The sequence below is a fragment of the Notamacropus eugenii genome, chromosome 4 (assembly GCF_028372415.1).
Source record: "Notamacropus eugenii isolate mMacEug1 chromosome 4, mMacEug1.pri_v2, whole genome shotgun sequence".
Taxonomy (NCBI): domain Eukaryota; kingdom Metazoa; phylum Chordata; class Mammalia; order Diprotodontia; family Macropodidae; genus Notamacropus; species Notamacropus eugenii.
This window is the reverse complement of record NC_092875.1, coordinates 86749140-86774595: the sequence shown is the minus strand read 5'-3', so window position 1 is coordinate 86774595 and position 25456 is coordinate 86749140. Positions and strand designations below refer to the sequence as shown.

The following is a 25456-nucleotide window of genomic DNA, read 5'->3' as shown; positions in this document are numbered from 1 at the left end:
CAGCTCAAGAAGAAAGAGCTTTTACAATGGAGGGGAAGAGGGGGTAGATGAAAGAAAATAATTGAGCCTTACTCTCATGGAATTTGGCCTAAGAAGGAATAATACACACTCAATTGAATATGGAAATCTATTTTACCCTGCAACAAGGCAAGGGGGAAGGGGACAGAAGAGGGAAGATAATAGAAGGGAGAGCAAACTGGAGAAAGGGATAATCAGAAGCAAATACTTTTGTGGGAAGACAGGTCAAGGGAGAGAATGGAATAAATGAAAGGCAGGATGGGACAGAGGGAAATGTGGTTAGTCTTTTACAACATAACTATTATGGAGGAGGCAGCTAAGTGGTGCAGTGGATAGAGCACCAGGGCAGGAGTCAGGAGGACCCCAGTTCAAATCTCACCTCAGACACTTAACACTCACTAGCTGTGTAACCTTGGGCAAGTCACTTAACCCCAATTGCCTCATCTTGGGTCATCTCCAGTCATCTTGATGAATATCTGGTCACTGGATTCAGGTGGCTCTGGAGGAGAAGTGAGGCTGGTGACCTGCACACCCCTCCCTCACTCAAAACAAAGTCAAGTGCAAGTCATGTCATCACTTCTCTGATGATATCTTCTTCGGCAACGAAGGACAAACACACACATAACTTTTAAGGAAATGCTTTGCATTGTTACACATATTGAATTGCTTGTTTTCTAAATGAGGGTAGGGAGAGAATATGGAACTCAAAGCTCTAAGAATGAATGTTAAAAATTGTTTTAGCATGCAACTGAGAATTAAGCTATACAGGTAATGGAGTATAGAAATCTATTTTGTCCTACAGAAAAACAGAGGGGAAGGGGGATAGAAGAAGGGTGGGTAATAGAAGGGAGGACAGACTGGAGGAAGGGGTGGATGGGGTGCATGCTACCCTGGGGTAGGGGGTGAGGAGAGATGGGGAGAAAATTTTGAATTCAAATTCTTGTGGGAAGTGAAAGTTAAGAACTGAAAAATAAAGTATATATCCACAAAATAAATAAATTCCTCCATTATATGGCAAAAAAAAGCTCTAATAGAGATATGCAAATTAAAGCAAACTTGTATTTACCTCATACTTATTAGACTGGCAAAGATGATAAAAGAGGAAAATAAGTTTTGGAGAGGCTTTGGGAAAACAAGAGCAACAATGCATTGTTGGTGGAGCTGTGAATTGGTCCAGACATTCTGAAAAGCAACTTGGAACTATGTGTCCCTCGAAAGTTTTTAAGCCATACTATATATACCCTTTGAGATGTCAATACCACTACTACTATGATACCCCAAAGGGATCAAAGAGAGAGGAAAAGGATACATCTGTACAATAGTTGTGGCGGCTCCTTTCTTAGTAGCAAAAATTGGAAACTCAGGGGGTGCCCATCAAGTGGGAACAGATGAACAACTTATGGTATAGTATATGATTGTGATGGAGTAGTACTGTGCTGTAATAAATGATGCAGGGGATGGTTTCAGAGAAATCTGTGAAGACATGTATGAACTGATTCAGAGGAAAATGAGAACCAGGAAAACAATTTAAATAATATTGTAAAGAAAACTTTGAAAGACTTAGGAACAACCAACCACAATTCCAGAGGACTTGTGATGAAATATGATATCTCTTGACAAAGAAAAGATGGACTCAAGAGTGCAGACTGAGAGATAATTTTTTTGGATATGGACAATGTAAAAATTTGTTTTGCTTTACTATACATGTTCATAATAGGGCTTTTGTTTTTCTTGTTTTTCCAGTAGGGGCTGGGAAAAGGAAAAAAACCAAAAATGTTGGTTAAAAAGAGAGAAACTACAACCTGGAAAGTTTTAGGTACTTTCTAACCCAGAATCTCAATAGGAGGTACCTCAGATGTCACCTGAACAAGTATGACCTTCTATAACATTTCTAAGTGACCAATCAACCTCTACTTAAGAGGTGACTTACCTCTCAAGGCAGTGTATTTCACTTCTGGACAACTCTAATTTTTAGCAAACTTTTTCCTGATACTTATCTGAAATCTACTTCTCTTCAATTTCTATCCATTGATCTATCATCTTCTCTTAGGACTTACATGCTGCCACCTAGACTCCTTGTAAGAACTATTATACAAGACAGGTCTGTCTCAACAAAGGCTTTTAAAAATCTTTTTAAGTATTCCCAATTTCTTCAAGCCATTTCTATCTTCTTTCTCTCCTCCACTTCTCCAAATCGTACTTATTCTAAAGGTCCAGTACAAATCCTACCTCCTCTATCAACCCTTCTCTGACTATTCATTTTCCTCATCTATAAAATAGGAGAGTTGGACTAAATGGTCTCTGACGTTTCTTTCAACTTAGATCCATGATCCTATAACTGAAGAAAATAGTTTCCAGCTAGGGTTCCTGTAGCACTTCCTGGAAGAACTGTTTATGCTGGCTATTGCTTGTGTAAGCCTCATCTTTCCCAACAAGAATGTAAGCTCCTTAAGAAAAGAGATCTTGTACTTATATGAACTGAAACAAAGTAAAATGAGCTGAACCAGGAGAAAGAACTGAGAGTGTTTGAATGTAGAACATAGCATACTTTTTTTTAACCTTCTTTATTATTCTTAAGTTTTTTTGGTCTGTATTTTCTTGTGCAACATAGCTAATAAATGTTCTGCATGACTACATGAGTATAATCTATATCAAACTGCTTGTCTTCTCAAAGGGGGAGAGGAGGGAGAGAATTTGGAATTCAAAATTTTGAAAAATGTTAAAAATTCCTGTTTATATGAAACTGAAAAAAAATAAAGTATTTTGCAATCCTTAAAGCACAAAAAGAAAAAAAAGAAAAAGGGATTTTGTTTCTCACATTCTATATAGCATCCAAATTAACAAGTATTTGTTAAGTTCCTATTATGTGCCAAGCACTCTTTTAAGTGTTGGGGATGTAAAAACAAAAATGAAAACAGACTCTGCTCTTAATGTATATACTAAATACTTACTGATGTGAAAATCTGCTTGCTCTAGGGGTTTCTGATCTCAAACTAAACTCTTCAGGAGTAGGGACATGCATATCCAATTGCACCACAGAGTAACAGGCTATGAGACTAGGCTACATGGTAAGGAAATTTTCTGACTGGAATCCTGTCTGAGCTTCACTAAGATTCACGGAAACTCAGGGAGCAGTATCATGCCCATGTTACAGCCAGGGCCACAAAGGCAAAAAAAGGAAAAGTATCACATCCAGGACCCATTGCAACTCAGGTGTTGAACTGGGCACAGAAAGCAGTTCTCTGGACTCTCAGCCCAAGGCTCTTGTGATAGACTTTAATGATAGAGTAAAGGTTATCCTGGGAAGAGAGTTTTTTTGATTTTTTTTTTACTTTTAGTTTTCAACATTTATTTTCACAAGGTTTTGAGTTCCAAATTTTCTCCCCATCTGTCTCCTTCCACCTACTCCAAGATGGCATGCATTCTGATTACCCCTTCCCCCAGTCTGCTCTCCCTTTTATCATCCCCTCCTCTTGTCCCCTTTCCTTTTATTTTCTTGAAATGCAAGATGGATTTCTATACCCCACTGCCTGTATATCTTATTTCCCAGCTGCATGTAAGAACAATTTTTTAATATGTTTTTAAAACTTCTGAGTTCCAAATTCTCTCTCTTCTGCCTTCCCCACCCACCCTCACTGAGAAGGCAAGCCATTCAATATAGATTACACATATGTAGTCATGCAAAACACTTCCATAATCATCATGTTGTGAAAGACTAACTGTATTTCCCTCCATTCTATCCTGCCGCCCAATTATTCTATTTTCTCCATTGATCCTGTCCCTTTTCAAAAGTGTTTGCTTCTGACTACCCCCTCCCCTAATCTGTCTTCTTTTTCTATCAATCCCCTTTTCCCCCTATTCTCCTGTAGGGTAAATTCCAACTGAGTATGTATGTTATTCTCCCCTTAAGCCAAATCCAATGAGAGTAAGGTTCGCTCATTCCTTCTCACTTCCCCCCACTTTCCCTCCAGTGTGAAACCTTTTTTTTGCCTCTTCTATGTGAAATAATTTATCCTATTTTAGTTCTCCCTTTCTTTTTTTCCCAATATATTCCTCTCACCGTTTAATTTTTTTAGATATTATCCCTTCATATTCAACTTACCCTGTGCCCTCTATCCAACCATCCATCTATCTATCTATCAATCTATCTACCTATCTATCTCCTCTAACTATCCTAATAAAGACAAGGGCTCATGAGTTACAAATATCTTTCCTTGTAGGAATATAAGCAGTTCAACTTTAATAAGTCTCTTACGAATTCTCTTTCCTGTTTACCTTTTCATGCTTCTCTTGATTCTTGTATTTGAAAGTCAAATTTTCTATTCAGCTCTGGTCTTTTCATCAAGATGTTTGGAAGTCCTCTACTTCATTGAATATTCATTTCTCCCCCTGAAGGATTATACTCAGTTTTGCTGGGTAGGTGATTCTTGGCTTCAATCCTAGCTCCTCTGAACTCGGAATATCATATTCCAAGCCCTTCGATCCTAAGGCAAGAGTTCTTAACCTAGAATCTATGAACATTTTAAAAATTTCATAACTAGAATCTATAAACATTTTAAAAATTTCTTAATTATATTTCAATGTAATTGGTTTCTTTTGTAATCCTATTTTCTTAGTTTGTTAATTAAAAAAATTATTCTAAAAAGGGATGTATGGGCTTTACTAGACTTTCTAAGGGAGCAATGAAACAAAGTTAAGAACCTATCCTATTAGCAGTATGGAACCACTGACACTTTTGAGCAAGGAGAGACAGTGTCAAAGAGGGTTGGTAATATTAGTTGGCAACTGTGTGGAAGACAGAGAAGGGAGAAGCTTTGGAGCCTAGTAACAAGACAAATCAGGAGACTGTTACAAGACACAAGAGATGTAAACTAGTACATGGCCATGTGAGTTAAGATAGGAGTAGGACTGTAAAGGAACCTGTAAAGGTTGAATAGGCAAGGCTTGGCAACCAACTGGATGCTGGGTGTGAGGGACAGGTAGGAGTCAAAGATAACTCTGGGGTTGTAATCTGGATGACTAGGACAGTGGTATCCTTGAAAGAAAAGTCAGGAAGAGGGTTGAGTATAAAGATAAAGAAAACGAGTTTTGATTTGAACATGGTAAATTAGAGATGCCTATAGAACATCCAGGCAATGATATCCAGCAGTAAACAGGGCTAGAGCTCAAGATTCAGACAATGGATGGTTAAACAGATTTGAAAGTCATCTTTGTAGAGATAAATGGACGTAGACAAGTCTAATGAGAACACTAAGATAAAGAAGAGAGCCCAGAATAGAGCCTTGTGATACATCAATGAATAGGAGGTGTATGGTACAGTGGAAAGTACCCTGAATTTGGAGCTAAAGGACAAACATTCAAATCCCTTCCACCACTTACCACTTGTGTAACTTTGGGCAAATCATTTAACTTCACTAGTCCTCAGCTTCCTCATCTGTAAAAATGAGGAGTAGACCAGGTGGCCAGATCTAAATCTATGATCCTATGATGATGATCTAGCAAATAAGATATTTCTGCCATCCTGAGGTGACCCTTGCAAAGTAACTGAGAAGAAGATACCAGAGCTCTCTGTTGATACCTGGTCCCAGGCCAATCCCTGGGTCTTCTCCCTAGAGATGCCAACCTGAAAAAAATCTTACAAAAACAATGCAAGTTGGAAGGTTACCGCTGCTGTCCTTTGCCCCAGCTAGGGGTACAGCTACAAAGGGATACTTTTCCTTAGATTTACACTTTCCCAAAGAGAAAGAAATAATGATAAAGACAATAGTAATTACGAGTCAGAGTTCTATACCACTTTCCACATAATACACCTGGAGAGGCAGGTAGGCAGGGTAACTATTATTAGTCCTATTTTACAAATGAAGACACTGAGGCTCAGAGAGGTGAAGGGACTTTCCCAGAGTCAAACAACTAGTAAATCTCAAAACTAAGATTTGAACCCTGGTGTCTTGACTCCAAATCCAGTGCTCTTTCCATTATACTATACAACCGTTTAAACTGTTAAGGGCGTATGACTCAAGGAATTCAGCAATTTGCTTTGCTTTTTTGCAGATATGCAAGGTTACCTTTATAGTTCTCAAAAGAAATAATCAATAACTACTGAAAAAAATATCCAACTCCCTAAAAAGTACATATAACTCACTACTTGACAAAAACTGCTGGGAAAACTGGAAAAATAGTATGGTGGAAACTAGGCACAGCATATACCAAGATAAGGTCAAAATGGGTTCATATTTAAACATAAAGGGTGATACCATAAGCAAATTAGGAGAACAAGGAATATTTTACCTGTCAGATCATGGAGAAGGAAAGAATTTATGACTAAGCAAGAGGTAGAGAATATTATGAAACGCAAAATGGATAATTTTAATCACACTAAATTAAAAAGTTCTTGGACAAACAAAAGTCAATGCAACCAAGATTAGAAGGAAAGCAGAAAGCTGGGAAATAATTTTTATAGCCAATGTTTCTAATAAAGGCTTCTTTTCTAAAATATAGAGAAAGGATTCCCTAATTGATAAATGGTCAAAGGATATGAATAGGCATTTCAGATGAAGAAATTAAAATTATCTATAGTCTTATAAAAAAAAATTCTCTAAAATGCAAATTAAAACAACTCACCCTGATCAGATTGGCTAACCAAAACTATCTATATTCATATGAAAAAATGCTCAAAATCACTATTGATTACAGAAATGCAGATTAAAACAACTCTGAGGTACCACCTCAGACCTGTAAGATTGGCTAATATAACAGAAAAAGGGAAATGATAAATGTTGGAGATGTAGGAAAATTGGAACACTAATATATTGTTGGTGGAGTAGTGAACTGATCTAATCATTCCGGAGAATAATTTGGAACTGTGCTCAAAGGGCTATAAAATTGTACAAACCCTTTGATCCAGTAATACCACTACTAGATCTGTATCTCAAAGAGATCATAAAAGGGAAAAGAACTCACATGTACAAAAATATTGACAGCAGCTCTTTTTATGGTGGCAAAGAATTAAAAATTGAGGAATGCCTATCAACTGAGGAATGGCTGAACAAGTTGTGGTATATGAATGTAATGGAATACTACTGTGCTATAAAAAATGAGTAGCAGGTGTATTCCCTAGAAAGACTTACATGAACTGAGCACAATCAAGAGAACAGCAACTCTGTGTAATGATCAACTGTGATAGACTCACGTCTTATAAGCAATAACATGATCCAAGACAATTCAAAAAACTCATGATGGAAAATGCTATTCACATCCAGAGAAAGAACTATGGAATCTGAATGCAGATTGAAACATACTATTTTCACTTTGTTTTTTCTTTCTTGTAGTTTTTCTTTTTTGTTCTGATTCCTCTTTTACACTATGACTCGTAGAAATGTATTTAATATGATTGTGCATGTATAACCTATATTAGACTGCTTGCTGTCTTAGGGATGGGAGTGGGGAGGAAGGAAAGGGAGAAAATTTTAGAAATCAAAATCTTATAAAAGTGAATGTTGAAAACTATCTTTATATGTAATTGGAAAAAAAATACTATTAAGTGGGGGAGAAAAGTATATATAATGACTTGCACATGGTAGACATATAACAATGTTTAACTGAATTACCAGTCAAAGAAGACAAATCAGGACCTACAAATTCCTGAGTCAGTCTGACCCTTGACATCCCCATCTTCACAGCCTTAAGTCTTAGATGATGATTTTTCCAAAGACTTTAAATGTTTCATAAGCAACAATTGACATCTGAAGATGTTTACATGCATTTTAAAAACTCTAGCCATAGATATCATTCCCTACCTACCGAAGCCTCAGTGGCCTTAGCATCTAGGTTTGCGACATGTTAGTTTATGATCCTCCTGATGCCCAGACAGGCATCTTCTGTATTTGGTACAGGGTTACAGAAATGGACTCAACTGGGTAGAACACTACAATATTGTAGAGGAATCCTTTGTGGTTTAAGGCAAATTAGAAGGATGAGCCCAAGAAAAGGCCCTCACACACAGGCAACCAACCTGCCAAATCGTCCGATGCCATCTGCCAAAAGCCTCATCTTCCTCCTTTCTCGTTTGTTGGCAACAGCATAGCGGAGCCCAAACAGCAGGGGCACACCTAGCACCATGACGGAAATTGCCTTCTTCCACAAGGGTCTGGGAACTGTGGGGCTGGAGGGGAGCCATAGGGCAGTGATGATTCTTTTTTGATGTTGACAAAAACCCCAACCCTCACCCTCACCCTTCCTCATCCATCATTTTCCAGCCATTTCCCTCTCCACTTCCACCCCAAACAATAACCATCATTTGAAAAGAAGCTCCCAAAGAAGTTACAAAGTGAGTCTGTATGCTTCTATGGGGTTTTTCTCCCTCCATTCTGCCATTTTTTTTTTAACCATCCAAAGAACTTAAAGGTTTTGCTACTGCTCATATAACCAAGTTAATTTCACACACACACATGCACACATTAGTAACTGGAATCCTGTCCTATTGCAACAAAGGCAGTGATAGACTGGACAGATGGAGAAAGTATTTAGATAAATGCTATCCTTTCCACGAACTGCCTTAACCCTGGGCTGTCCCACAGAAAGAGCCCAGGTGAGGGACTACTCCTTCCCCTAAACATTACTCCTCTCAGGCAGTCACATGCTTCATGGATTTCTTTTCCTCTAAGTTCTATACGACACGCTGCTTCAAATGTCCAACAGAAAAAAGGCTGGAGGCCCAGTAATTCGAAAGCATGGCTCTCTATTCTGAGCACTATACGTGTTCATAGGAATAGCAATAATGGACTGGAGGAGCACTGGCTGTCGAGCGAGGAGAGCAGAATTTGGGTCCCAGCTTCAAAATGCACAAGTTAGATGGTCTTCGGCTCTGTGAGCCTGCTCCTTTGTAAAATGTGAAGAGAAATACTTGTACTATTTGTCCCATAGTGGTATGTGAGGGAAGAGCTTGGCAAACTGCCATATGTTTTATATAAATGGAACCTGATGCTCATATTTGTAATCACTTATACTAGATTATAAGCTCCTCTGAACCAGAGACCAAGAGACCATAGACCAAGCCTCCTGTGTGCATCATGAGCACACATAATACATTAGGCTTGTTCACAAGCTGAATGATTCAGAGACAAGCTCCTAGATGTAGACACCAGTAGGTCATATACTTTGGCATACCTCACAGGTACCTAGCACAAGGCCCCAAGAAATATATTTACAAATTGACTGGGTAAACACTATGGAACAGGGCTAGATCTCAAGCATGTAGTATGGATGTAAAATCTTCTAAGATCCTGGTGGCCTGGGGAGAATTCATTACCTTCTAGGTAATGACTTTGCAGGTCCCACTGTCAAGTTTTTCCTGAAGAATATGACCGGGGACAGCCACGATAGCTGCCTGCTCTGCAGCAATGCTGAATGGAACCGGCAAAGCTGCAACTGGAAAAAGAACAAATGGGGAAAGGTTTAGGTGGAGATGCAACATTTCTTTCCCAGCCTTGGGGCATTATCCCTATTTTTAATATAGGCCAGAGAGAGTTCCCAGGGTCCTGGCTTCAGTGCTTCAAGACTCTGGCTTTCACTGAGGACACTATAGGCCACAAGCCCCTCATGCCTTAGAAGATAGTGTTGGCTCTCTGCTGATTCTACCTGAGCTATCCTGATCCTCCTCTGGTCCCCAAGTGACAGTCTACCACAGGGCAGACTTGTGCTGGAAGCTCTCCACATTTGGCACAGCCTTCAAGACACAAGAAGCTGTTCAATAGCATGGCTCTGGTTCTGGCTCCCACAATTACCAGTTATGTGATAATGGGTAGTCACACCACTTCTCCTGAGTCTCAATTTCTCCTTGCCTCAGTGATGCTAGGAAGAGAGCACAGTGTCAGCTGTAAAGCCTTACAGAGATAGGAGCTGTTTTTATTACAGAGGTGCAAGGGAAGGAATACATTCCTAGAAGGGGGCAGAGATCCAGAAGGAGCACTAACTAATCAGGTCCCCTTCCTCTTAATGTCTGGCTGAAATCAGTGGTCTGAAGGAACTGAAGACAGTCCTAAGCAGGTACACTCTGGTGGATACATGGGAAACAAATATAGATGGCAGAAAGGAGGATGAAAGGACACCACAGTAAGACAGTCAAAGTCCTACCTTGAGGGCAGCAGACACCTCACCTTACCACAGAAAAACATTTTGTGTTTACCTATGAATAGGAGTACCACAAATCTAACTAGTTTCTCAACTGAGCTAGTTTAGGCAGCCAGCAGGGTTATGTTGGGGGAGGAGTGGTCTGGAGCCTGAGGGTTTGCCCGGGAGAACAGTTGGGGAGGAGAAGGGGGAGAGTGGCAGGCACCCAAGGTGGATGACTGCAGGCAAAAGAGGCACAGGAAATAATTTTAAAAGCTGCTATTTATATTATGCTTTTAAAGTTTACCAAAGCACTTTGCATACATTATCATATCTGATCCTTGCAAAAACCCTTTAACATAGGCAAGGCCATTTAAATTAATATTTCATATGTGAAGAAACTGAGGTTCAGAAGAGAGAAGTGACTTGTCCAAGATTAATAAGTAGCCAAACAGGGGTCAAAGGTCAGTCTCCTGCCTCCAAGGTCAGAGGTGAGTTCATGACCTACAAAGCAGAAAATCTATTCAGAGATGAGCAGTTTGATAATATAAATAGAAACATAGAAAAATAACTCTCTTTTTAATCATACCCATCCAACCAGACTCACAACCAGTATTTGGGTTATTTATTTAAATAAATTTCTTTTGTACCTAACCAGACTCCTAAAGTCCTCAACCCTGAGAAAATGTTTACTTTTCATTTTCTCTACCTTTTTGGCAGTATTTCACACCACAGACCACCTCCTTCTTAAAATTCCCCTCTATTCTTGTCTTTTTCCTATTTCTCTGGCCACTTCTGTTTTCTTTACTGACTCCTTCTCCTGCCCCCTAAATGTGGGTATTCCCTAAGGCCCAAACCTAGACTCCCTTCTCTGTGCTAATACTACAGCTCAGATCATCAGAGCACTTTGACAGTAACCAAGCGGGAGGGATGGGATGGAAAAAGAAAAGATCTGGAGCCTGAGTTTCTGCTCATGAAGGCATCAGGGTTGCAGAGCATTAAGGCATAACAGACATAGTGTTAGAGTTTGTGGGAAACAAGGAAGAAGTTCTGTTTCCAGAGATATGACCTAGCACGTTCAGGTTAGAGGTCAGAAACTTGTTCTCAAGCTTGGGAGCTGTTTGAGGGAAAGCCTGTGAGAGAGGAGAACATGAAGTCACAGGGCCAGGGAATGGTGGCGTGTGGAGTTCAAAATTTGGAACAGGATTGGACTGGATTGTAGTCTTCTATAGTCTTACTTGGAAGCCACTGCTTCATAATGACCATAGAAGGCCCTCCCTCCTACTGAAGAGGAGTGTTAGTCAGCTTTGACCAAAATGTTCAAATGCTTGGAACTCTAATAAATTTTCCTTGATACCTTTTTGTGTGTCAAGCGTGCTTCCAATAGACTTTGAGGCAGAAGAGCTGGGTGTGACTTCCACTTTAGAAGGTGACTTGCTTGTATCACTAGAGGAAAGCACCCCAGTTTCCTCATCCATGAAATAGGGAGGAAAGCACTTTGCAAATCCCTCAACCTTAATTCTTTCACTCTACCTCAGCCACACACAAGATTTTACCATTTTCCACACGTTCCACTTCCCAAATTAGACAGTTTAACATTCCCCTATCTGACCATAACCTCCTATAATGTGACCAATTCTTATGCTTCACCCCTTCTAAACTTACTCTTTTCCCAGCCTGGAGACTTCTAATCCCTTTACCCTTTAATACTTTTGCAGGTCATTAACTCTGGACTTACTTTACTTCTCTCTTCAATTTCAACCCAACAATGAGCCATCTCAACTCCATACTATTTTCTTCTCTCAAATCCCTTGTCCTTCTAATCCTATCACCACTCATCTCTTGTCAAACCTCAGCCCCATACCCAGCACTCCCAGGTTCTGCTCCTCTCCCTGAGTGGTAGAATAGGTACAATACAAATATATGTGATCCAAACTCCACCAGGCTCCACCCTGAAGCCAGCCAGGCAGTCCTTTTATTCCTTCCTAATTAATTGCTTATCTCACTCCCAGTAGAAGTTATTCTCTTGTCTTCCCTCTCTTCTCCCACAATCCACTGCTGAGGAACTTGCCTCATTTTACTGGGAATACTTAGGCCAATGGACTCAATGTGAGCTCCCTCTGTCATCTCCCACTCCTTCCTTTGCTACCCTCTCTGGGCCAAGAAGTGGACCTTCTCTTTATTTGACTTCATTTTCTTCTGCCAAGGATGATACTCCTTAAAACTGCTCTAGGCCTCAAGTGGCTGTGTATCCATATCTGTCTTGAGTGTGTCTCAGCTTCTTTCTGGAAGTGATATATCCTATTGGAGGCAGTTAGGTAGTGAAGTGGACAGCGGATAAAGTACGAGGCCTGGAATCAGGAAGACCTGAGTTCAAATCCAGTCTCAAGGGCAAGTCACTTATCCTGTCTGCCTTAGTTTTCTCAAACTGTGAAACAGGGATAATAACAGCACCTACCTCACAGGGTTTTTGTGAGGGTCAAACGAGATAATATTTGTAGAGGATTTAGCACAATGCCAAGAACATAGTAGGTACTTAATAAATACTTGTTCCCTTCCCTTCCCCATCTACTTAGTCTTCTTCAGCAGACTGCATCCTCAATTATCCCCCCCTCAAATCTTCAACCTCTCTCTATGTACTGACAGCTTCTCAAATGCCTTCAAACATGTCCACCTTTTTCCTTAAAAAAATCAGCACTAGACCCCTCCACCATGCCCCCAAGCTATGATTCTGTATCTCTCCTCTCTTTCTCTTACAACTACTTTGAAAAGATTGTCTACCTTGACCAACTTAGGACCTAAAGGCCCTGAGAATAGCAGCACACCACTATCCCCAGCCTCCATTGGTATCTGCAGCCATCATCTAGGAAATCAATCTTTGTGAAGATGAGACCTAGAATCTGTCTGTTTAGCAGCCAGAAGCTACTGAAAACCAGAAAAATGAAAGTCTGGCCGTCCAAGTCCTTGGCACTGTCAAATGGTTTAACATAAGAAATGAATATGATCTTACCAATGGAAATACATTATAGAACCCTTTATTAAAGAATTACTACCCTAAGGACCATGGGATCTTTTCATTCAACTTGCAGGAAAAAAATCTCTGTTGTTTTTCCTGATCAGAATGAGATCTCCTAGAGAGAAAGGACTGTTTTGCTTTTCTATTTGTAACCCCAGCATTTAACACAATGCTTTAAATCCCACCTTTATTTAGATGACTCCCAAATCTCTATCCTGGACCTCTCTTTCAAATTCTAGTCCCCAATATCCAGTTGCTCAACAACACACCCTCAATGAAATATCATTAAGCACTTTTTCAATACCAACCCAATCAGTTTAATTCAATTTAATAAAATATTTTCCATCACCCTTTCCCTGGTGCTCTAGCCTCAAACTTCCAACTGCCTGCTGGATACCTCTACCTTAAGTGTCCCCCACCAGAGCCTCAAAATCAGCACATCTAAAATTGCATTCATTGTATTTTCTCCCAAGTCTGTCCCTCTGTTCAACTTCCATATTTTTGTTGAAGGCACAGCATCAACTGAGACAACTTTTCTGCCCCCTGATCCACAAATCTGAGAAAGGTTGGTGTCTATCTTGATTCTTGATCATTCAATCACTATCACTACTACTTAATCATTTTTCTCCTGTTAAAATGTAATCAACTTAAATCGCCTTTTTCCCAAACTTGCTGCTGTCATCTACCAAAAGTCAAGTCATTCCCAATGTTGATTCAATGACTTCAGTACCTGGCCACATAGTTCTAATGCCAATCACATGCTTAGCCAAAGGACTAGTTTATAGAGAACTCGAACAAAGTAAGTGCTCATGTGGTAATCAAAAGAAGAGACACTCTTGAGGTATCTCTGAAGAACTTTAATATGACTGTGAGACACGGGAAATGCTGCCATAGGACTATGTAGCATGCTGTGGATGGCATCAAAGAAGGTGCTGTATTCCACAAGCAAAGCAGAATTGTAGAAGCACAAAGGAAACATGAGCTGTGCAAACCCAGAGCCACTTCCACTCTAAAAGTTCTAATGAACCACTTGTGCCTGATTTGTGGGAGTGCCTTCCAAACTCATAGTGGACTGATCCAAACCGTACTCTGATTCCAACATTGTGATGTCATTGGTCTTCTTTGAAAATGAAAGACAACCTGGTTTGCAGTCCATTTCTTTCTCATCCTTTGTCATAACCATAAATTTTAATATTTATAATGACAATTCTTCTAACACCTTTACCACACTTAACTCTTACAACATCAACAATCGCCTCTTTCTTCCCACTTCAGCTGCATAATAAGGCAGAGTAACAATTTAGAACTCCCTATATCATGGAATTATACCACATCCAACATCTGGAATTGTGACATTCCACTCTTAACTACATCTTCCCATCTTTCCACCTCTCCTACAACTACTCTCTGTCTTCATTATTACCTCCAATTTCTTACCCCTTGCCTCTTCTACCAAGTCTATTTCTTCCACTCTACTATAATCACAAAATCAAGTTTATTTCACTCACTAAAATTCATTACTTAAGTCTGCTGTTGCTCAAAAGCCCTATTCTGCTCTTAAAATGACTCCTCATTTCATTCCCCAAAACAAATCCTGAACCTCTATGCTCAGACTTCCAACTCCTAGACTTGGAGCAGATGACTTAGCCTCGCATTTCAGTGAGGACCCAAACTTTACCTGATCTCTCCAGTAGGCAGTGGTCCCTCCCCTTTCTGAACTCTAACGGCATTTATTTTGTGCCTCTCTTTTGAAACTTACCCCAGGCTGTCCTGTATCACAGCTATCTGTGCATAGCTAAGCAGAACATGGTATAATGTAAAAAATGCTGGAGTCCAAAGACAGAGTTGGGTTAGATGGCCTCAGGTCTTTTCCAGCTCTAGATCAATGATCCTATGAATATCAATTGAAGTGTGTTTGAACCTACACTCTTGCACTTAATAGGGGTGTAACCCTGGCAGCCACCTAACGTTTCTGGGTCTTGATTTTCTCATCTGCAAAAGGAGGGGAGGACTGTGGTGAGACCTTGGCAGGTTGTCATCTGTTAGCCATGAAAATTGTACACAATACAGGGGAGGTGGGCACAAGAACAGTGAGAGTGAACTATGAGGAGCTGGACTCTTATTTTCTGTCATGAGCCTCAAAAGCAGCCTTTTCTAGTTGAAGAAAAAAAAGCTTAGGAACAAGCATTCTGCAAACCTTAAAGCATCATAATAAATGTCTGCTGTTTTTATCATGAAATTGTCACAGCATTTCTGCTACCTGATATTGCTGACTATGTGTTTCAGATCTCTAGGTTTCATATCCCTGGTGAGGCTGTAAATTCTTCAAGGATAGGAGCTCATTTCATCTCCTTTTGTACCCCTATCCCCTCTTGGTACCTGGGATGAGGCTCACAGAAGGCAGCTCATTTTTGGTGAAGGCCTAACAAAGATATCTTCCTACCGAAGCCCACAGAATAGGAAGTGAGTTAGGAGGAAGGGGGGTTGCATGGTGGTAGGGAACAGCTCCAGCCCAGGATGTACCTCCTGGACTTCTTCAGGAAGGAGTTTCTCTTCTCAATTGTCTTATTTTTAAAGGAGGAGATACCATGTAAACTTCCAGAAGGCTGGCCCAGATGATCTTTTTTAGGTCCCTTCTAGCACAGGGCATATTTTGGAGGCAGGAAGAATTGGCTGTTAAAAGTTAGTCAATGGGTATACTCTCTGCCATCTCACCAGACAGGTCTTTGGTAAAAATGTTAAAAGGCTAAAGGCCAAAGCAAACTCCAAAGGGCTTCTGCTATAAGATGCCTACATGGTGCTCCCAGGTAGATAGTAAAAAATAGCAACTCTTTGGCTTGGGTGGGAAAAATCCTCATAACACTAAGAACTGAATGGACCCAAAGGCTATGCAGAAGCAAAGCTAAACAAAATCAATAACCTAAATGAAGGAGTAAAAAGGAAAACATTTTCTGCTTATCAGGCCAATCTATGCATTACACAAGATTTGTGCCCAGAAAGAAGTTTGTTGGGCCATGGGCACAGCTCCCATCCCCCATGTCTAATCCTCTCCAAAGAGCATGTGAGTCACAGCTGGGCTCTTGAACTTCAGAGGGAAAGAGTCCTTAGGCTGTATCACAAAGATGACCATGAGATAGAAAAGAAGTTGTGGGAGGGAAAGTTAAGGGGAACAAGATTATTCAACCAGAAGAGATAGCAGAAGGGAATATGCTGGAATTGGCCACTCTTCATAGGTGGCAGACTAAAGTTTAATAGTTCTGCTAATGTAAGGATCTTTATGCTTGGGACTTCATTTCTTGGACCACAAGACTTTCAAGGTATGGCCCCAATGGGACAAGAGAAATGAGGTATAACTGTCCTATGGATATGCTGAACTCTGTCCTGAAAAATAAACAGGATGAGAACTGTGACCCAAATCATATTGGGGAGGAGGAAAACACTGGGGAAATGCTTTGAGGATCAGAAATGGAAAAAGAGAGATAATCACTGTGAAAAGCAGGAACAGTTTTGAGGAGCTGAGTTGAGGAAGAGATACAAAGGAGAAGGATTTGTAGAAAATTCTAGCATCCCCTTGACTTCAAATCCTGGTCCCTGCCCCTGGAGTCAGAACTCAGGTTGATGTTGTCCCTGTGGTGGACCAAGACCAGTTCCTACAAAAAAAATGAAGCAATACTTGTTTGATCCGGCCTGGAGTGTTCTAATACCTCCTTAGAATGACCAGAAGAATAACTGCCTTGTGTATTAACCCCTGAAGCAAACCTACACCACCACTAAGTGATTACAAATTTACAAGAGACCAAATATTGGCTCCAACTCAGCAGGACATTTTAGTCACAGAACTTGGCATTTCAGACAATCTCAAGGTCTACAAAACAATTTAAAATTCAAAGGGAAAGGTCCTTGAACTACTGTCCTAAAAGAACTATGTTTTCTTACAGGAGAGAAAAACTTAGTTTTAGCAAGGCCACACACCATATACACACCCACACAAACTGGGGTACTAGCTCTGATGCATTGGGAGAACCTTAGAAAAGGTAAGAAATGCAGTAAAGTGAAGAGTCAGGGCTACTCATCCCTAGAATTCTCCCAGGTTTCATTAAAGACAGCATACTATAAAACCTGGTGGCCAACCCCACCAAATGTTCTCTGTGATCTTATGGTCCTGCTTAGGCATCTTAAGGAGAATGGAATCCTTACTGTGAAATGGGGGCCCAGTCCCTAACCTGAACTGATCCATCACAAAGTACCTATTAAATGCCTACTACGTGCCAAACACTGTACTAGCCATTTGTGGATACAAGGACAAAGAATGAAACAAGCCCTACTAATAAGAGCTTCCATTTGAATGGGAGAGACAACAAATATGTAAAAAAATATATACAGCATAAGTATAAAGTGAAAACATACACATGGGTAAATACAAGGTAGTTTGGGAGGGAAGGTGCCAGAAGTTGAAGAATCAGGAAAGGTTTCATTCAGATGAATTTCTGAACTGTATCTTAAAGGAAGAGAAGGTCTTTTATGAGGCAATAGTAAGAAAAAGCTGCATTACAAACCTGGGAGATGGCCAGGACACAGGCATGGAGACACGACGTGGAATGGCATGTGTGAGAAACATACAGAGACAGAGCGCTCAAAGGAAAGTAATGTCTAATGAAGTTGGAAAGATAGGTTGGGGGCAGCTTTAAAAGTTAAGTTCATATTTTATCCTTGAGACCAAAGAAGTTGATTGCATAAGGCAATCACACGATCAGATATGTGCTTAAGGAAAATTGCTTTGGCATCTGGAGGAGAAAGAAATAAAGCAAGGAGATCAATTAGGAGGCTGTTGCAATAATTTAGCTTAGAGATAATGAGAACCTGAACTACAGTGGTAGCTATGTAAGTAAAGAGAGAGGGGCAAATGTGAAAGATATTGTGAAGGTAAAAATAGTAAGCTTTGGCAAGTGCCTGGATATGTAGATGAAGAGAGAATGAAGAGTTCAAGGTAATGCTGAGCTAAGGAATCCAGGAGACTGGAAAGATAGTGGTGTCTTCAACAAAAATAGGGAAGTCTGGAAGAGGGAAGGAGGGTTTGTGGGAAAGATGAGTTCACTTTTGGACATGCTGAGTTTAAGATGTTTCTGGGACATCTATTTGAAATGTCCAACAGGATCTTAAGAGTGAGGAGTTGAGGTTGCAAGACAGTAATTAAGAAAATGTTGGGATGCGGTATATGATTGTGATGAAATACTATTATGCTATAAGAAATCAGGATACTTTCAGAAAAACCCAGGAAGACTTATATGAACTGATACAAAGTGAAGTAAGCAGAACCAAGAGAACACTGTACAGAGCAAGAGTAACAGCAATAGTGTATGATGAACAACTTTGAGTGACTTAGCTAGTCTCAGCAATATAAAGATCCAAGACAATACCAAAGCACTTACAATGAAAAATGCTATCCACTTCCGAAGAAATGATAGAGCATGAATGCAGATCAAAGCATATGTTTAAAAAAAACCTTTCTTTTTCTTTTTTGTCTGTTTTCTTTTGCAACATGGCTAATATGGAAATGTTTCGCATGACTTCATATGTATAAAATCTATATCATATTGCTTGCCTTCTCTAGGAAGAGGGAAAAGCATTCTTTTTCCAACCCTGTACAAAGTTGTCAAGTACACACAGTGCATCTACAACAAACCTACTACAACATGAGAGAATTCTAAAGCACAAATCACATATAATTGGAGTTAATCAAGTATAATTTCATATAATTCAACAGCTCTGCACAGGTTCAAAACCTTAAACAGTTCTTTCTAGACCCTTTGAAATTCAGAGGCTCCTCATCTTGACAAAACTCTTATAGTTCTGGTTTCTCTTGTTAGAAGTGTAGTGTGTGACTTCAGTCAACTCACTTACTCTTTCAGGAACTCAATTTCCACATCTGTAATATGAAGGAATTAGATTCTGATTTCTGTGGTCACTTTCAGCTCTATTATAGTCTAATGAATCTGAGAAATGTCCCTTCATCCTAAACCTTGTCCTCACTCTTTCCATCTTCCTGTGCTCATGGAAACCTAGCTCCCTCTGGAAGATACTGCATCCCTAGTCACCCTTTTAGATAAGGTGATCCTTCTCTCATGTCAGAAGATACAACAGGGCAGAAGGCGCTGGTGCTACTCCTTGCTGATGCTTGCAGGCCCTCCTACTACTGTCTTTACCTAGTAACTTCTCCTTTGAGATTCACTCTGTCCCAATCACCCAGTCCAGACCCATTTTGCTGAAATCTGGCAGCCTCATCTCCCTATTTCAGGGTCTTCCTCCCTACCTTATTCCACCTCTGGCATTTACCACCTAAGTGACCTTAAGCAAGTCACTTCTTAACCTTTCTGGATTCCAAGTTTCTTCACCTGTCAAATGAAAGGGGCTAAGAACTAGACAGCCTCTGAGGTCCCTTCCAGCTCTAGAGCTATGTATGACTATATGAAGTCTCTCACCTCTCTAATTCATCCTCCACACACCTGCCAAAGTGATATTCCTAAAGCATAGATCTGACCATGTTACTCCCCTGCTCAACAGGCGCCAATTGTTCCTTACTGCCCCTAGGATAAAGTACAAACACACTCCTAAAATCCTTAATAATCTGACTCCAACCTACACACACACACGCGCACATACACACATACAGATAGGTACAGACACACATACACACAGATAGGTACAGATCTGCTATGGAAATGAAACTATCCCTGCCCTCAGGGAGTTTTAGGTCTATCAAGAGAGATAAAAAGTATAGTTATGTCTATGTATGCATGCACTTTCTATATACATATCTATTTATAATCTCTATGTGTGTGCGCGCGTATGTGTGTACACACATTCACACTTTAATCTATACCTGTTATTTCCCTTGATAGACTTAAAAGCTCTCCTGGAGGGTAGGGACAGTTTCATTTTTTTGGTCTTTATAAATGTGAGCTCCTATCATCCCTAAAACTCGGCAAGCTGCTGCACATACTAGACATTTAATAAATGCTTGTTTATTGACTGATTTTTTTTCATCCCAATCTCTGTCCTTATATTTGTGAATTTCAATATATAAACTCTTGACCCCTCAAACATCTTGGCCTCCAAGTTCATCACCTTAGCTCCCAGAACTCCTCAGCCTCTTAACAAGGAAGCACCAAGTTAGATCTTACTGTCACCTATGACTGCCACCTCCAAGATCTTGAGTCCTAGAATTCTCTTCTCTAATCATAACCTACTGTTCATTCATCTTTTAGTTGTCTCATTTATCCTAAATCTATTCCTTATCCTTACCACCAACTTGGAAGTAGGCTGCCAGTGGAGTGCAAAGCATCTGTGCTTGGCACTAAGTGGTTGACAATTTTATCAGCAATTTAAATAAAAGCACAGATGGCATACCTATCAGATTTGCAGGTGACAAAAAAGTGGAAAGTGTAGCTAACACACTGGATCACAAAATCATGTCCAAAAATATCTTGACAGGTTGTAACACTGGCTAAATCTAATAAGATGAAATTTAATAAGGATAAATATAAAGTCTTACAACTCAATTTTAAAAAAATCAACTTCAACAAACAGAAAACCACAGATAGCAACTGATCTGAAAATATCTGGGTTTTAGTTTAATATAAGCTCAACAAGTCACCAATATGATATGGCAGTGCAAAAAACTCCAATAAGATGTTGGGCCGCAATTTGAGAAGTAGTGTCCAACTATGCTAGCTGACTCTATACTCTATCCCATGCAGACCCATATGCATATTTCTGAAAGGATGCTGACAAGCTGAAGGATTTCCAGAAAGCAAGTTGATGCCATATGAGGGTCAACTACAGCATCAGTTCGCAAATTTTTTGGCCTCAGGATCCCTTTCTGCATTTAAAAATTACTGAGAATCTCCCAAAGAGTTTTTATTTCTTTGGGTTATATCTGTGGATACTTACCATATTAGAAATGTCTTAGTATTATTATGAAAATAATTTTGACCTCAAGGATCCTTTGAAAGGGTCTCAGGGATACTTTGAGAACCACTGAATGAAATTGGGATTGTTTAGCCTACAGAAGAAAAGATTTTGGGACATGACCCATTCAGGTATTTCAAGGGCTGTAACATGAAAAAGGGATTAGACTTATTCTCTTTGCCCAAAAAGCAGATCTAGAGCAGTGGGCAAAAGTTGTAAAGAGGTACATTTAGGCTTGCTAAAGGAAATACTTCCTAACACTAGATCTATCCAAGAGTATAACTGACTGTCAGGAAGTAATGGATTTCCTCTCACTGGTAACCTTCAGGTAAAGGCTGTATGACCCCTTTGAGGGTATCTAGTAGAAGAGATTCTTTGCCAAGTATGGGGTAGACTAGACAGCTTCTGAGGTCCCTTCTAACTAAAATTTGGTGACCTTTAGTCCCTACATCCATTCTTATTTTCCAGTCCATGGCCCCTGCTGACTTTATTTTCTTCTCTTTATACTTTTGATCCCCAGCCACTTCTGCATAAAAAACAACTGTTTCCTGGACTCAGATTTCATCTCAACCAAAGGGCCATGGTCTGACAATTATGTGCAACTGGTTACAAGGGGCTCCAGGTACAAAAGTGAAAGACAGCATAGCCAATTTATGTGTACTTCTAGGAAGCCAACTCAAAGTACACTCACTCATTCAACAAAGAAAGTGTCATCTCTATGTGCATTTTTACACCAGATGCTTTCCATATCTTCTATTGCACAAGTCATCCTGGCAAGGATGAAATCATAGATTCAGAATGTGAGAGCTAGAACAGAGTCTCAGAAACCACCTAGTCACAGAAACTTAGAATCTCAGAGCTGAAAGAGATCTATTTCACACTGTACTGGGATGAGAATCTCTTCAACAACAACTTTCAGTCCTTCAGTGATAGATAGCTCACTACCTTATTTATGAGGCAGCCTAATTTATTTTGGTACAGGATATTTTCCTTATATGGAACTGACAAATCTCTCTACACTTCTCATTTTCCAGAAGAGAAAACTGAACCCCAAAAGAAGCTATTTTTCCCAAAGTCACACAGCTAATTAGTGTCAAAAGAGGATACTTCGTTTTCTCAAGTATGTCAAGGACTCTTACTTAATGTTAGCTAGTCCTTACTAACAATACAAGGCCAGTTGGAATAGAGGTTGTTGATGGGAGGCTACATAGTATAGTAGAAAGAGCCTTGCACAGAAGGAAACAAGGCAAGCCTAAATTTGCCTCTCTATTAACTTCTAACCATTGCTCCTATTTCTGGGACCAAGAAGGACAAATCTAACCCCTTCTCTATGTGACCGCTCTACAATATTTTAAGACCATCTCCAGAATTACTTATGGCATGATCTCAAGGCCTGGCTGCTCTTCTTTGGACATTTTCCAGCTTATCACTATCTTTGGTAAAATGTGACACCCAGAAGGAAAGTAATACTCAAAGGTGCAGTCTGATCAAGGCAGAATTGCCTCTTAAAGCAGTGTAAAGATCACATTATTTTTGCCTACCATAGCAAACACTTTCCAGAGTCTCCTAAGAGCTCAACGATAGAAAGGACCCTGCGAAATCAGGAAAAGCAGAGTCCCCTTTTCATAAGGGGTTAAGGAAACAGATGCAGAATCTTGAAAACATGAAAGATTTGGAGACACGGTCCCTTAAACAAGTCCCAACAGTTGTCCATAAACTTTAATTTCTTCAATAGTTTGGAAGGTTTGTTGGTTTTTGGATGCACCTGTTCTTTTATGAAAGGAACTCCAGGTATGAAAATTCCCTGTACCACGGGCAACTGCTGTGTGATTGGAGAATTGTCTGGGATACGGAGTCTGACACTTGGTGTCCAAAGATTCAAACCCAGCCCTTCCTAAGCTCCAGGTCGGCGCTCTCTCCACTACCTCCGGTTCGGGCTTACAACCAGATTAGAAGCACAATACACCTAAAGCCCTGATGTAGCTCCGGTAAGACAGGAAGACTGGCAGGAGGGGCTCCTCCCAGATGAGTAACAGGGAAGCGGGGCAAAGGTCAGAGGCAAGACCTGACAAGACGGGATCTGGGGGGCGGGCGCCAGGCAGGTCTAGGGACCAGGCATCGCTCAGCAGGGGGAGGGGGAGGCTCCTGACCAGCCCCTGGTGGGGGTGGGGGATCAGACCTACCTAGAGTCCGGGAGGGTGAGGTCTCCTCCGGGGACAGGTGCGCCCCTCCCCTCTCTCTCGAGGTGCAGGGGGTGTGAGATGGGGGAAAGGGAATCGGGGGCTCTGGGGTGGAAAGGTCCGGGCGCCCGGGGGATCTAGCGGGAATCTCTCCGGGGGGAGTGTTTGGCTCTGCCGGAGGGGATGTCTCAGGTTCGGGGAGATGGAGGGGGCGTATCGGAGCAGGGTGCCTGACGGGAGATGTCTCGGGTCCGTGGGCAGGGGTCCCCGGGGTGGGAGGGCTAGGGGTGGGGGTCTCCTCACCGTGCGCGACATCCCAGCTGGCCACCGCAGCCGCTCACGCCACCGCCTCACGCCAGCAACAGGACCGGCGATCCCCGCGCCGCCTCGACGCGCGCGCGCCCTTCCCGCCCCCGAGCCGGCGGGCATGCGCGCGGCTCTCCCCCGCCCCCCTCCTAGTGGTCTCTCCTCGGAGTGACCCGCCCTCCGCCGCCTACGCTCAGGGCCTTTCCCTCTTATCGCGAGGTAGGAAGGGCGAGGTTAAAGGCCCCTGAGGCGAAGGGACATAGGTCAAAGGGCAGGGGCGGGGCCGAGTGCTTAGCCGAGGTTGGGCGGATGGGATGCTTGAGAGTGCTGCCGAAAGCCACCGCGTTCCGGCTGCTGATTGGACCAAACGTGAGGTGCCGAAGTCTGTACTGCGTGGAAAATTCATCCTGCCCACCTCCCCCACTTCCTGGTTCCCTACTTCCGATCGGTAAATCGACCAGCCTTTATTAGGCACGTGCTGTGTGCCTGGGGATAAGCGGACGTAAGTAGGAGGAAGGAGATCATCTCTGCCCCTAAGGAATTGACGCTCTACGGGGAGTTGGTTTCGAAATGTATTCAGCGTAAATATGAAGTCAATAAATACAAATATGGTAATCAATATAGTAATCAATAAATACTGATATATATGTATATATGCATGTATATATGTATTCATATATATGTGAATATATACATGTATATGAAATCCAAGCCTTAGGAATGAGTTACTATACTATCCATGTGAGTTTTTTATCTGTTTTATGTACATATGTTTGTGCATTTGGAATGGAGGTAATTGTGGGGATCAGGAAAGGTTTTATGCAAGGAAGATGACACCTGAGCTTCATTTTAGACGAAGAGAGTATTCTGATGCAGAGCCCGGGTCTACAGAGCATCACAGCTTGAATGAACCCCAGATGCCCTTTGGTCCGGTGCCCATGGGACAAATGAGGAAATTTTGACCCGGAAAGGAGCACAGACTCTCCCAAGATGACAGGATGAGTTTGTACAAGTTCTCCCACGCAGACTACAAGGGCTCCTGTAAGTCCCTCCATGGTTCCACATGGAATCTGCCACCACCACAGTCTCTGTCCCCCTCAATGAAAGTGAACAGCATTCCCACCTGGAAGTCTCTTCTCCCTATCATCTCTGCCTGGAATAGATGATTCCCTCGTGTTCTCTCCTGTTCAGATCTCATCTGGATTACTGTATTCACTTTGGGGCAGCACATTTTAGGAAGGATATTGGAAAAACTAGAAGGTATGGGGAGAAGGATTTTTATAATGGTGAGAGGACTAAAGATCAATCAAAGTCAATACGTTTATTAAGGAACAACAATGTGCAAGGCCTTGTGCTAGGTCACAGATACACAGAAAGAAAAATCAGTCCCTGATTTCAAGGAGCATGCATTCTCCTGGACAATATACCACGTAGATAAAGAGAGTATTTGTCAAACATTTACTGTGTGCATGACTCTGTGCTAATGACTTGGGGATATAAACCCAAGCAGACAAAGTCCCTGTTTCAAAGATCTTACATTTTAATGGAGGAAGACGGCACTGAAAAGGCGGGGGGACCCAGGGGAGTCCAAGGTTCCACTGGGAGAAAGATGAGGATGATGACTCCAGAGTAAGGGCATAGTGAGGAGATAGATCTCCAAGAAATGTATACTATACAATGTGTACTAATAAGTCAATACAACGTGACTGAAGCAGGGAGAGAGAATTAAACTGGGGAAATAAGGAAATTCTTCCTGGAGATGATGCAACCAGTGGCCACCTGAGTCTGGAAGAGAGTTATAATAGCTGATATTTATAATCTTGAAGGTTTATTGAAAACTGTATCTATCTATACTTACATA

At 41.1% G+C, this 25456-nt stretch overlaps 1 protein-coding gene across 1 annotated transcript in view; it reads right to left on the bottom strand.

Annotated features, from left to right (window-relative positions):
• ADCK5 (aarF domain containing kinase 5) overlaps positions 1-23733 on the bottom strand; it is a 39738-nt gene extending 16005 nt beyond the window's left edge. The window contains exons 1-3 of the mRNA XM_072602726.1: positions 23593-23733; positions 9326-9444; positions 8030-8179 (exon numbers count right to left, since the gene is read on the bottom strand). Coding sequence (XP_072458827.1) covers positions 8030-8179; positions 9326-9444; positions 23593-23718 — 395 coding nt within the window. The 5' untranslated portion in view covers positions 23719-23733. The remainder of the gene's footprint in view (positions 1-8029; positions 8180-9325; positions 9445-23592) is intronic.
• Between the last annotated feature and the right edge of the window lie 1723 nt (positions 23734-25456).